Here is a 10,320-nt window from a genome sequence, read left to right on the forward strand (position 1 = left end):
GATCATTTAAAATAAACACGTGAATCGTAGCAAAAGGGTCCTTCTTTTACGCGACCAAACCAACACGTCTTATTTTACCCTAATTATCTTCAAATTATCATTCCTGACAATTAACCTCTTTATTTGCCACGGTATTATGTAGAAAACTTATTTACATATTTTCATGCAACAAAATGAAATAATGCATTACAATGTGTGTCATATATCGATAGCTATATTTATTTCTTATATAATAATAATTAATAAATGAAAAATAAACCGTATTATTAGGTGGACCGGAAACTAATGTCACTTTTTAACCACAAAATTCAAACAAGTTTTTATTATTAATCAATAATTCAATTAATTAACTAAATTAATTAATCACGTTAACAACCTTTTTCTATCTGGTATGCATATTTTTAATATCATTAATCGGATTTTTGATTTAAAATATTAGAAATAATTTGGCATACGTAGTAACAGCGTTAGTTTTCGATTCCGCTAATATTTAAAAAAAAAAAAAAGGAAACAAAGTTTCTTTTTGCAATTAGTCGAAGATAGAAATAGAAAATCTCGAGAAAAGAGAAATAATTTGGAAGAAAGATGTTTTTTCTCACTCTCTCTCCTCTTCTTCTCTCCTATTTCTTTGTCTTCCTTGTTTCTATCAAAAGTGATTCTGTAATATCGCATTTTTAAGTCTGATAATAAGGAGAATGGCCCCCACTACGACTACGGAAGGCTCGCAACTTATGAATGGAAGTAGTCGCCCATTGGTCGGTTCGAATAGCCAATGGCTGGCTTTGAGTCCAAATGCTACGTCCCGCGTCCCTCGCTACGTTCTTCTCTTTAACGTCGCGTGCTACTCGCGATGTAATAGCAGGGAAAAAGCTGTGTAACTTCTCGTTAAACACCCTTCTAAAAACATAATATCTATGTACAAACTTTTCTTTAATTCGATCAAATTTTACTATTATTGATTACCTATTCATACAAAAATGCTAGATGCGAATATACAAACATTGTTTTTCCAACAAGTGTTTCAAAATTTACGAAACTATGATAATCGTGTAAACGTCTACGCGAACTTCCATTTTTTGTTATTTCTGTTTTCTAAAATAAAAATAAAAATAAAAAGTTTATTAGTAAGGGTATTAATAATAAAAAAATAAGTTTATATTTATAAAATACAAAGTCTCGATAATTTAATACGCAAGATATTTGCTATACAGATACGCGTATACATATAAATCTCATACTTGATAATTATACATTAATTTTTTGAAATATTTCAAACAATGTTGACTTATTTAAATATCTTTGATCAATAGGTAAAGCGTAAAAAATGAAAAAAAACGACGCAAGATCGAATGCAAATGAAGATAATGGCTAGCACGGAAAAAAATCATGCGCACTACGTGTGTTTGAGCAAATAGTAAAGTATAGTTTCTGAGTGTCGGTTTATTATATCCCTCTAACTATCCGTCATCAGTTCCAGCAGCATACCTATGCATCAACGATCACGATCATGCGCTATTTCTACCACTGAAACAAATAGAAAAATGTCCGCCATTTTGTACGTCTCTGAAATGCTGAAGGCATCTTTCTCTATCTCTTTTTTCTCTCTTCCCCTATTATTTACAAACATCACGGGTAAAAAAAAATAAATTTGAACAGAGGAAACTACTTACTTTAATAATAAATATCGATATTTTGATTTAATCGATTCGAAATAAGAGATTTATTTGTATATTTAACAGACGATATTAGCCATGGAACAATTTCAAATGATTACCGAGACAAGGTGTACTGGTAGAAAGATTTTTAAATCGCGTTAAATCATCGAGATGAGTTCACTCTGACTAGAATATGAATCAACATATGCATATTACTAAATGCAAATGCGTTAAGGGTTGCATTGCTAAAAGAATACTGTAAAGCCGATTGTCGCTAAACTTATGTTAACTACAGGGAACGAACTCGTCGGCAATTCTCTTATAACAGAGAACCAAAGTTCTGGGTATGTCAAGGCGAAGATATGATGACGGCATAATTAATGGAGAACAGTCATCTAATTACGCTCATAGCGTTGAATCGTACGTCATAGAAAAATGGCGTTTAGATTTCCATATAGATGTATATTCAATCGTTTGCATTTATATAATTGGGGAATTGAATATAAAAAAATAAAAATGCCGAAATTATAAACCAAACTATTAATTATCTACATATAATATTCACATTTCACCATAATTCACAATTAACAAATGTTACTTAAATACTTTTATATAATATTAGCATACACACATATACAGAGGAAACAAAATGTTTGTGCTATTTTTATTCATTCAATCCCATATATCTCCATATTTAGTTTTATGTTTCCCAGTATCACTCGCTGAAGGGAAAAGATCAGACTCTTCGTTGATACCTGATTTAAAGTCTTGGCTTTGCGAGGACTTATTTTTATTCGAGTTGACTGCCCTGCAAAGTATAATTTATACGTTAATCTATGATGCACAAGGACAATTATTTCATAATACTACTTACATTTGTTTTTGCCATATTGCTTTCCTTTGCCCTAGTAAATCTGACTGATAATTATCTCTATTTTGCTTTCTTAACTCATCATAAGTTAATCCTGTGAGCATTTTCTTTTCTTCTACATCGACATTCGCATTTGGTTGATATTCACCTTAAAATGTAACATACTTTATAAATCATTTAAATAATTTTGATCAAAGTGTAAATCATCTACATACGATCATTAATAGAAGGAAAGTCTTCTTGCTGATCTATTTGTTGGAAAGTTTCTATATCCATTTGAGATTCTCTGTTCAATTCAGATGAATCTCCTAGTTGGGAAGAGTCATGCTTCCTTAAATGAGCAATATAATCTTATAAAAAAAAGGTATATTTTTGAAGAAATTTATAGCATCAGATGATAACTTAGAATCTTGAAAAAAAAAAGAATTGTAACAAACCTAGGACGAATAACAAACTTAGACGAATTTGGGTCAGTACTAAAGAGTTCTAGTGCACATTTTCTACTGTTCATATAGTGTGTTATAATAGATCCGTAAATGCCTCCAAACATAGGAAAAATTAGATAGCTTATTTGGAACGGTCTTTTTGCTATTGTTATAGTTGATCCAAGAATACCACCAATTATAAACCCATACGTATTATTCCTTTGCTTTTCTGGCCTCTCTAGACAATTTTGGAAAGCCTCTATTGCTTCATCTGAGATATCCGCCGGTGATTCTAAAGCCTAATTAATAGATTATACATTATTGTATTACAAAGTATAGAAATATTATATTGAAAGTACATATACACATACACATTACTTACCGGTGATTTATCCATCTTGTTTGTTTCATTATGTGCCATATTATATATTTTTTACATATAAATATACACGTATAATATATAGACCGCTGGAAAACAAATTTGTATTTAATAAGAAATATCAAACGAATAACCTCTTTCTATTGCACCATCATGAGATCATGACGACCTCTGTCGTCTTTCTTTATAATTGAAATCAGTATATGATAGATTATCACTTGTCGATTATCATATCGAAGATTACACCTTGTTTTTTTTTTACTTGTTTATTAAAAATAATATATTTATCATTAGATAATAGATTTTCTATTAGATATTCTCTGTTATCTTTTTCTACTGTATCAATTGACAGCTGCCAAAAGTTTCAAATGACCATATTTTTTAACTATTTGTTCTGGTTAATTTAGAAAATATATTATTAAAAAGAAAAAAAATAATCATAATAGAAATTTGTCTTTTGTTTACATAAACTTGACAATTTATGAAAATATTAGATTTATTAGAAAAAATAGAACGGTTTTTACATTGATACAAGTTCTTGTTATACAAGTACTTTATGTAATTATAAATAAATATAATTACAAAGGCCCCATACATTGACTAGTACTTAACGTGTTAACGAAATACATTTGCATTTATTTATCATCCTCCGCATGAATATAATCATTGAAAGAAATATTAAAATCTATATTATTCTCTGAATGTTTTTTAAACTTATAACGAAACAATTGATCGAGACTCACAATCGAGTTGGAATATATTTCAACATATTTATTAACATTATCCTTAAGCATATTATAAGTTGATATTACTTCTTGAGAGCAAGTATTCACCAAAGCTACAATAATATAATTCATTTTAGTAAAAATAATCAATATTTGTATAAAGACAAAATTAAAATTCATTATACATTTTTACTTACATTCATTTTGTAATTTACTGAGATCAAAGATATCACGATAGAAATTTATTTGATCTTGCAAATTTAATTTAGTATACTGTAAAAAATAATACACAAAGTCTTTTTATTTGAATTAATTTGAAGTATTTTTGCATAATACGTTATCAAGAAATATACTCACTTTTCTAGATAAATAAGATTTTTTACAAATTTTACACTCGAGTTTCGTCGATGAATCTAATGGAGGCCATTTAGTTTCATAATTACATTTAGGATTCTCACATTTAAAACCACTCAAATCATACATATCTATAGCCTTTTTTATACTAAGTTGCAATTCATCAGCTATAGTTCTAGCATTTTTCCATAAAGGAGTTTTACATTTATCATTCGAACAAGTAGTTTGTAAAAATAGTTGACAATCATTAGACTGTAATAAAAAAATAATTTTACACTTGTATGTAATTAAAAGAAAATTTGTTGTATAAAAAATTACTTACAGAATTAGACAAAATATTTGTAATTGTAATATCAGTTTTACAATTTCGGCATTTAAATGTAAAAGCTTTGCAATGATTTAATTCGCCTTGGGTTACGGTTTTTCCTTCAATGTTTTTTGATGTCTCTGTTTCTATCTCTTCCTTTACTTTATCCCAAATTATTTAATAATAAAAATTAGGGTTAATTATTCTAATTAATAATATAAATAATGTTATATTTGAAATATTGTTAGAATACCTAAATTTTCCATTAACTTCTTGTCTATTTTCATAATTGGTTCACAAATTGTTGATAAAACAGGTAAAAATTGTTTCGTTAAATAATAATTGATATCAATCTTTAAAGATTTGTCCTCTTTAAATTCATTTATATCATATGATTTCTGGACATTTGATTCGTCCTATAATAAAATTATTTTAACATTAATCTTTTGACTGAAGCTCAATCTATCCACCAGAAATAATAAACAGAAAAAATATAAAAAAACCTTGCATATCACGTAAGACACAGTATCACCAACTTTCCATATTCTTCCACTTCTTTCATTTAATCTTCTAGCTACCTGTATATGTAGCTGATTATTATCCTGATAATTATTAAGATTTCTCGATAAGTTTTTAGATATTAAAAAAGATGACACGGGTATATTATTTTCCCTGATCATTTTTGAAATATTTTTGAACAATTCATGAATGGAATTATTTTTCGTTTGAATCGATGCATCAGACAAAATAATGTGCAATATATCTCTAAAAAATATTTGACATTAAAAGTATTTCAACACACTTAGTTATAATAATTGAATTTAAATATAAACTTACTTTCCAATTTGAACAGACAATGGACACCAATCTCTCCGTGCTATTAATAAACCTTTATAAATTAGTGATAATTCTATTTGTCCGTTTGGTAATTTGTTCATTTCTAATGCTGCGTATTTCTTTTTTTGAATAAGTAATAAATATCGAAATACGCTATCAATACTTAGTTTTATATGTTTAAAGGATTTGTTTACTTCTTCTTTGATCTATTTTACAAATGTAATCAAATATATTATTTGAAATAATGCATAAATTATCCAAGTTTCACCAGGATACTTTAATAAAATCATGTCAACAAATGCCGAGTAGCGCGACCAATTAAAATACAATTATAAAATCACATTTTATCAATAACATTGCATTTTTCAATAAAAAATATAAACAGCGATCGCGCTACTGGGACTTAAACAATTAAAATTGAATTGTATCAATTTTTTTATTCATTTCTTTTTTAAATGTACCTTATTTCCAATAGAAATAACTTTATCGTAATCAAGAACATCAGTTTTGATCATTACAGAATCGGTATCACCATAAATGACTTGGTGTTTCATGCTTTCGATCAGAGATTTTGTATTGGATAAAATTTTTCTACCTTTTGCTATAAAAAAAATTATTATTATTTACATATACTTTGTCAAACCCATTATTGTATATTATAATAATTGATTATGGTAACAAACAGGTAATTAAAGCAGCCAATCCTTTGGCATAAAATCTGCAACTTGGTGCACCTAAACAGCCATATAAACTGTTTGCCATGAGTTTCAAAGCTAATTGCTTGGTATTATATTGCATTTTTAAACTCGACGAAATACACGGTGATTTCATTAATTCTTTCAGTTGTTTTCTATATTTAATTAATTTATACATTTCTTTTGGTATTATACCAAGTTCTGAATTCGATTCTGGTATTTTTAATTCCTGTACGTATTATTTTAAAAGATACATTAAATATAATTAAACTAACAAGCAATTTATGTTAAACAAATTTTACCTGATAATCAATGCACGTTGTTGCTCCAGGTATTGTACTCAAACATAAATTGTATTCTATTATTATACTGGGATATAAAGAGGTAAAATCCATTAATAAAACCAATTTATCATAAAATCCTCTTCTTGGATCAAGAACTAAACCACCTTCATAATTTGTTTTCTTAATTCCTGAAATTTTTTTATTAAGTAATCATAAAATACAGAAATAAATGATTATTACTTTAAATTAGAATATAAGTAAATTCTTTATTAATAAACTCACCAATTTCTTGAGTTTTTTCTCGAAAATCTGGTAATAAATAATTATTGGCATAAAAAGCATGAGATAAAAGAAATTCATTTCTTTGAATTTGACCATTTTGTAATAATTTTGATAAATAATAACCTGAATAGAATCACATTGAAAATTATAATATCTCTTTTTTTCTTCTCATATATATAGAATTTGTAATATTTACCAGATATACGTGTCAGTTCAATTACAAATGAAATTACATCGAGTTTTAATGATATTAACGAAATATCCCATGTATTGGCAACAGTAAATTCAATGAAATCTTTTAAATGTTTTTCCGAAGAATAATATGAAATATAATTATCTCGTTTTATTTCTTCATTTTGATTATATTTTTTTTTAACACCTATAATTAAATCGAATTTATTTAAATGTTTTCTTTTGTAAAAATACAAACATTTTTAGTACTCACTTGTTCACTAAGCGATTGTAAATTATTACTTTTTATATTTAATTCCAAAGATAAATATCTTAAATCACATACAGGACGACCTGGTACTACTTGATCCATATATATTTTATCCTAAAATCAAAAAACAATAATAATACTATTCATCTATAAATTTATGAATAAAAATATGAATTTAAATATTTACTTTAGGACCAAAAGATGCATAGCTTTTAATTTTTCCAATTTTATGCCAATTAGTGATGTTCAAAGTTATCATTCGACGTAATAAAAATTCCAATTGAGAATTGGAATCGTAACCTACATATAAGTCTGGATCAGTTTTTTCTAATATGTACATTAATTGCTCCAATAAGGCAGTTTCATTCTCACATTTAATTATGTCAATATTGGTAACATTTGAAAGTACCTGATCAACTTCCAGTGGCCATTGAGTGCCATTTGGTTTAGTTATCACTGAACAGAATACATAAATACAAAAGTTTATCAGTTAAATTACATAATATGCACATACGTTTAAATCAATAAATAAACTTACAACAAAAAGTCTGTTTGAACAGTTGATTTGGTGCATCTTCGACAAATGGATATTCATGTTTTAAAAGAATAACAACCATGAGTATTTGATCCTGTTTAGTTTTATCATCCAGATATGTACAAATATTTATTGTAGCTACTATCATCGGTGGTAATGGCAAAGATTTGCTCAAAGAAAGATCACTGACAGAAATATTTTCTATACTCTTACAAATAATCTAAAATGTTTCAAATAAAAAACAGTAATATACATAACTGTTAAATATAATTTTAATTAAATATGAGATATTAATACTTAATATACTAGAAATTATACATTTATTCTGCACCAACTTGGATATGACAAATCACTCATAGGATCTTTTATGTTCAACCAACAAGGCCCTTTGATATTACTCTCCAAAAGTAATGATTTTAAAGGTGATAAACTAATTTCAACAATTTGCTCTATAGCTGGACCAGTGTAATTGAAATTTATACTTTGATTCATTGCTGGATATATAATTTCTAAACATTCTTCATTGTCCAATATATCTTTTTGAAAGATATACTTTTTGTTAACCCAACGACTTTTGAATTCACTTATACCAAGATTATTGGCGAGTTTATTAAATTCGTTATATACGTCTTCCTTGGTAGTTTCTTTTGTATTACCAATCAATGAATTCTTTAACTGAAAGATATATATCACATATATTTTAATAATTAATTTATAAGAAAAGTTTTCTAATAAAATTTTTACTTACATATTTCGTTGGTAAAAGATATATTTTTCTTGGTATATTTTTAATTGTAAGACAAGAAGAATATGTTGTTTTATTAGAATCTATATAAACTTTTCCAAAAAAATAAATGTTTCTTTCTAATGGATTTTCATATGCATCCCACCAATAAAAACGGCAAACATTTTCTCTGTTCGCAATTTGATTAGTTAAAAGACAAATATTAATATAATTCGAACAGTACGTATTCGTATTTTCTTTTTCTGGATTATTACCAATCAACTGAGTGTTAGATACATGGTTTTGCATTAATATTTCATTTTCTTTTACAGTATTCTCCATTTCTTGATTTAATTTGTCCTCAGGTACATTAAACTGAAAACATTTATAACATTTCAGAAAGTCATCATCATTTGTACATAATAAAAATAAAATAGAAGGAAAATTATTTGAAGATTAACTAACATTTTTATCTATGATATCCTTAGTAACTTCGGTATCCAAATTTGTAGGTAAAACTGTAGGAGTATTATTTTGTGAAATTACGTTTGGTTTAACAAATGATGTATCAATATTAATATCTTTGTTATCTAAATTTTTAGCTGGACTTATGAGATCTATTTCTTCATTAGTTTTATTACATTTAGAATATAACACGTTATTATCTTTTGTATTTACATTTTTAGGTAATACAGTATCATTTGAAACTTTCAAAATTGTAGCTAATGATGTAAGAATATTTTCTTTTTCAACTTTATCATGTTTAGAATATAATACTGTAATTTCTTCATTACACAAAGTTTTAGGTACATCTTTCTTTTTTATTTTAATTTTCTCTACAACATTGTTTAGAGGTACTCGTATATATTTATATCGCATTTTCTTGTTATGAATTATCAGTGGTACTCCATTTACACTTATTTTTCGTTTCTTTATTTGACATTTATTGCTCTTACTTGTAGATGCTTTTAAATTTTCATCATCATCTGATGTTAAATCTATAACACACGTTTCTTTTTTTGATTCTAATAGATTATTTTTTTCCATTGTATTATTAATATTTTAATTGTATAATTGTTTGTGAAAAATTCATTCACCAAATTATTTTTTTCAATTTAGCTTCTTTTTCAAACTTTTCTTTGTTACTACACTAGTTTGAAAATATGTAGTTTTAAATGTAACAATGTTAAATCACGTAAACACTTTTGAAAATCAAAATATACACATTAACTCATCATAATTTTTTATTTTACTTGAACAAAATTGGTTCATTAGAATAATTGGTTAAAAAGGCAAAAAAACGTTACGTTTCGCGGTTTTTACATCGATTTGATTACATGATATCTTATTTTGACTCGCGCGTCTAGTTTCTTAGGTTATTTTATTCTAAAACATCGATCCTTGCGAGATATCGATAATACTTCGAGATGCTACCTGACTGTTGCTGCGGCGTGCATTACTAAGTGCTAGGGACTTTCCGTTGTGTCCTAGTAATGAATAGATCTTTTGAATATGTTCGGCGTGATCGAAGCTGTGATCGTTACGACCACGTCCATAGAACTAGATAGAACGGGGATTCTCTTGAGCGACTGCAACGCCTGATTCCATTCTAGGGAGTATAGTCACAAACAACCAATGAGAACACTTCGCGCGCAACGTTTTCAATTTCAAATTAAATTGAAAAATAAAATAATTTTCTTGACCAACAAAATAACGGATTTAAAATCAAAAATAAATTGACGAAAAAATAATTGTTTTAAATTTTAATGTTTAAAAATGTTTGTTTCTTTTTTTAGAATTATCTA

At 26.9% G+C, this 10,320-nt stretch overlaps 3 protein-coding genes across 4 annotated transcripts; all 3 read right to left on the minus strand.

Annotated features, from left to right (window-relative positions):
- Positions 1-2,193: 2,193 nt before the first annotated feature.
- Positions 2,194-3,496, minus strand: LOC107066155 (uncharacterized). The gene is made up of 5 exons (XM_015320500.2): positions 3,334-3,496; positions 2,964-3,250; positions 2,742-2,857; positions 2,530-2,674; positions 2,194-2,463 (listed from the first exon to the last, which is right to left on the minus strand). The coding sequence occupies exons 1-5, from the start codon at positions 3,370-3,372 to the stop codon at positions 2,328-2,330; spliced, it is 723 nt and encodes a 240-aa protein (XP_015175986.2). The 5' UTR covers positions 3,373-3,496; the 3' UTR covers positions 2,194-2,327.
- Positions 3,497-3,808: 312 nt separating this feature from the next.
- On the minus strand, positions 3,809-7,153 carry LOC107066267 (DNA polymerase alpha catalytic subunit-like). The gene is made up of 12 exons (XM_015320742.2): positions 7,011-7,153; positions 6,815-6,937; positions 6,551-6,720; positions 6,237-6,477; positions 6,015-6,154; positions 5,554-5,759; positions 5,220-5,481; positions 4,970-5,132; positions 4,732-4,877; positions 4,413-4,661; positions 4,253-4,328; positions 3,809-4,168 (listed from the first exon to the last, which is right to left on the minus strand). The coding sequence occupies exons 3-12, from the start codon at positions 6,641-6,643 to the stop codon at positions 3,966-3,968; spliced, it is 1,779 nt and encodes a 592-aa protein (XP_015176228.2). The 5' UTR covers positions 6,644-6,720; positions 6,815-6,937; positions 7,011-7,153; the 3' UTR covers positions 3,809-3,965.
- A 51-nt stretch (positions 7,154-7,204) lies between these two features.
- Positions 7,205-10,066, minus strand: LOC149031809 (DNA polymerase alpha catalytic subunit-like). 2 transcript variants are annotated; one of them, XR_016177305.1, is made up of 7 exons: positions 8,981-10,066; positions 8,540-8,890; positions 8,110-8,466; positions 7,795-8,011; positions 7,666-7,712; positions 7,444-7,556; positions 7,261-7,370 (listed from the first exon to the last, which is right to left on the minus strand). XR_016177305.1 is itself a non-coding variant. In XM_089174611.1 (6 exons), exons 1-6 carry the CDS (start codon positions 9,560-9,562, stop codon positions 7,215-7,217), a joined length of 1,932 nt encoding a protein of 643 aa, XP_089030737.1. In that variant the 5' UTR covers positions 9,563-10,066; the 3' UTR covers positions 7,205-7,214. The 2 variants fall into 2 exon arrangements, 1 of the variants encoding a protein (XP_089030737.1); XM_089174611.1 differs by having other exon boundaries at positions 7,205-7,370; positions 7,444-7,712.
- Between the last annotated feature and the right edge of the window lie 254 nt (positions 10,067-10,320).

This window comes from Polistes dominula, unplaced genomic scaffold (genome assembly GCF_049000335.1).
Source record: "Polistes dominula isolate Pdom_NZ unplaced genomic scaffold, Pdom_raw_medaka contig_16, whole genome shotgun sequence".
Classification (NCBI taxonomy): domain Eukaryota; kingdom Metazoa; phylum Arthropoda; class Insecta; order Hymenoptera; family Vespidae; genus Polistes; species Polistes dominula.

What these genes read in the sequence shown, in the direction of transcription:
- LOC149031809 (XM_089174611.1), bottom strand. Translation starts at nt 9,562, where the DNA reads ATGGAAAAAAATAATCTATTAGAATCAAAAAAAGAAACGTGTGTTATA. An exon ending in AGGATATCATAGATAAAAAT is followed by an intron (nt 8,891 to 8,980) that starts GTTAGTTAATCT and finishes AAATGTTTTCAG; the next exon opens with TTTAATGTACCTGAGGACAA. An exon ending in CAAGTTGGTGCAGAATAAAT is followed by an intron (nt 8,012 to 8,109) that starts GTATAATTTCTA and finishes GAAACATTTTAG; the next exon opens with ATTATTTGTAAGAGTATAGA.
- LOC107066267 (XM_015320742.2), bottom strand. Translation starts at nt 6,643, where the DNA reads ATGGATTTTACCTCTTTATATCCCAGTATAATAATAGAATACAATTTA. An exon ending in GAAGTTAATGGAAAATTTAG is followed by an intron (nt 4,878 to 4,969) that starts GTATTCTAACAA and finishes TTTGGGATAAAG; the next exon opens with TAAAGGAAGAGATAGAAACA. An exon ending in AATCTTATTTATCTAGAAAA is followed by an intron (nt 4,329 to 4,412) that starts GTGAGTATATTT and finishes TATTTTTTACAG; the next exon opens with TATACTAAATTAAATTTGCA.
- LOC107066155 (XM_015320500.2), bottom strand. Translation starts at nt 3,372, where the DNA reads ATGGCACATAATGAAACAAACAAGATGGATAAATCACCG. An exon ending in AAGTTTGTTATTCGTCCTAG is followed by an intron (nt 2,858 to 2,963) that starts GTTTGTTACAAT and finishes TGCTCATTTAAG; the next exon opens with GAAGCATGACTCTTCCCAAC. An exon ending in GCAATATGGCAAAAACAAAT is followed by an intron (nt 2,464 to 2,529) that starts GTAAGTAGTATT and finishes TATACTTTGCAG; the next exon opens with GGCAGTCAACTCGAATAAAA.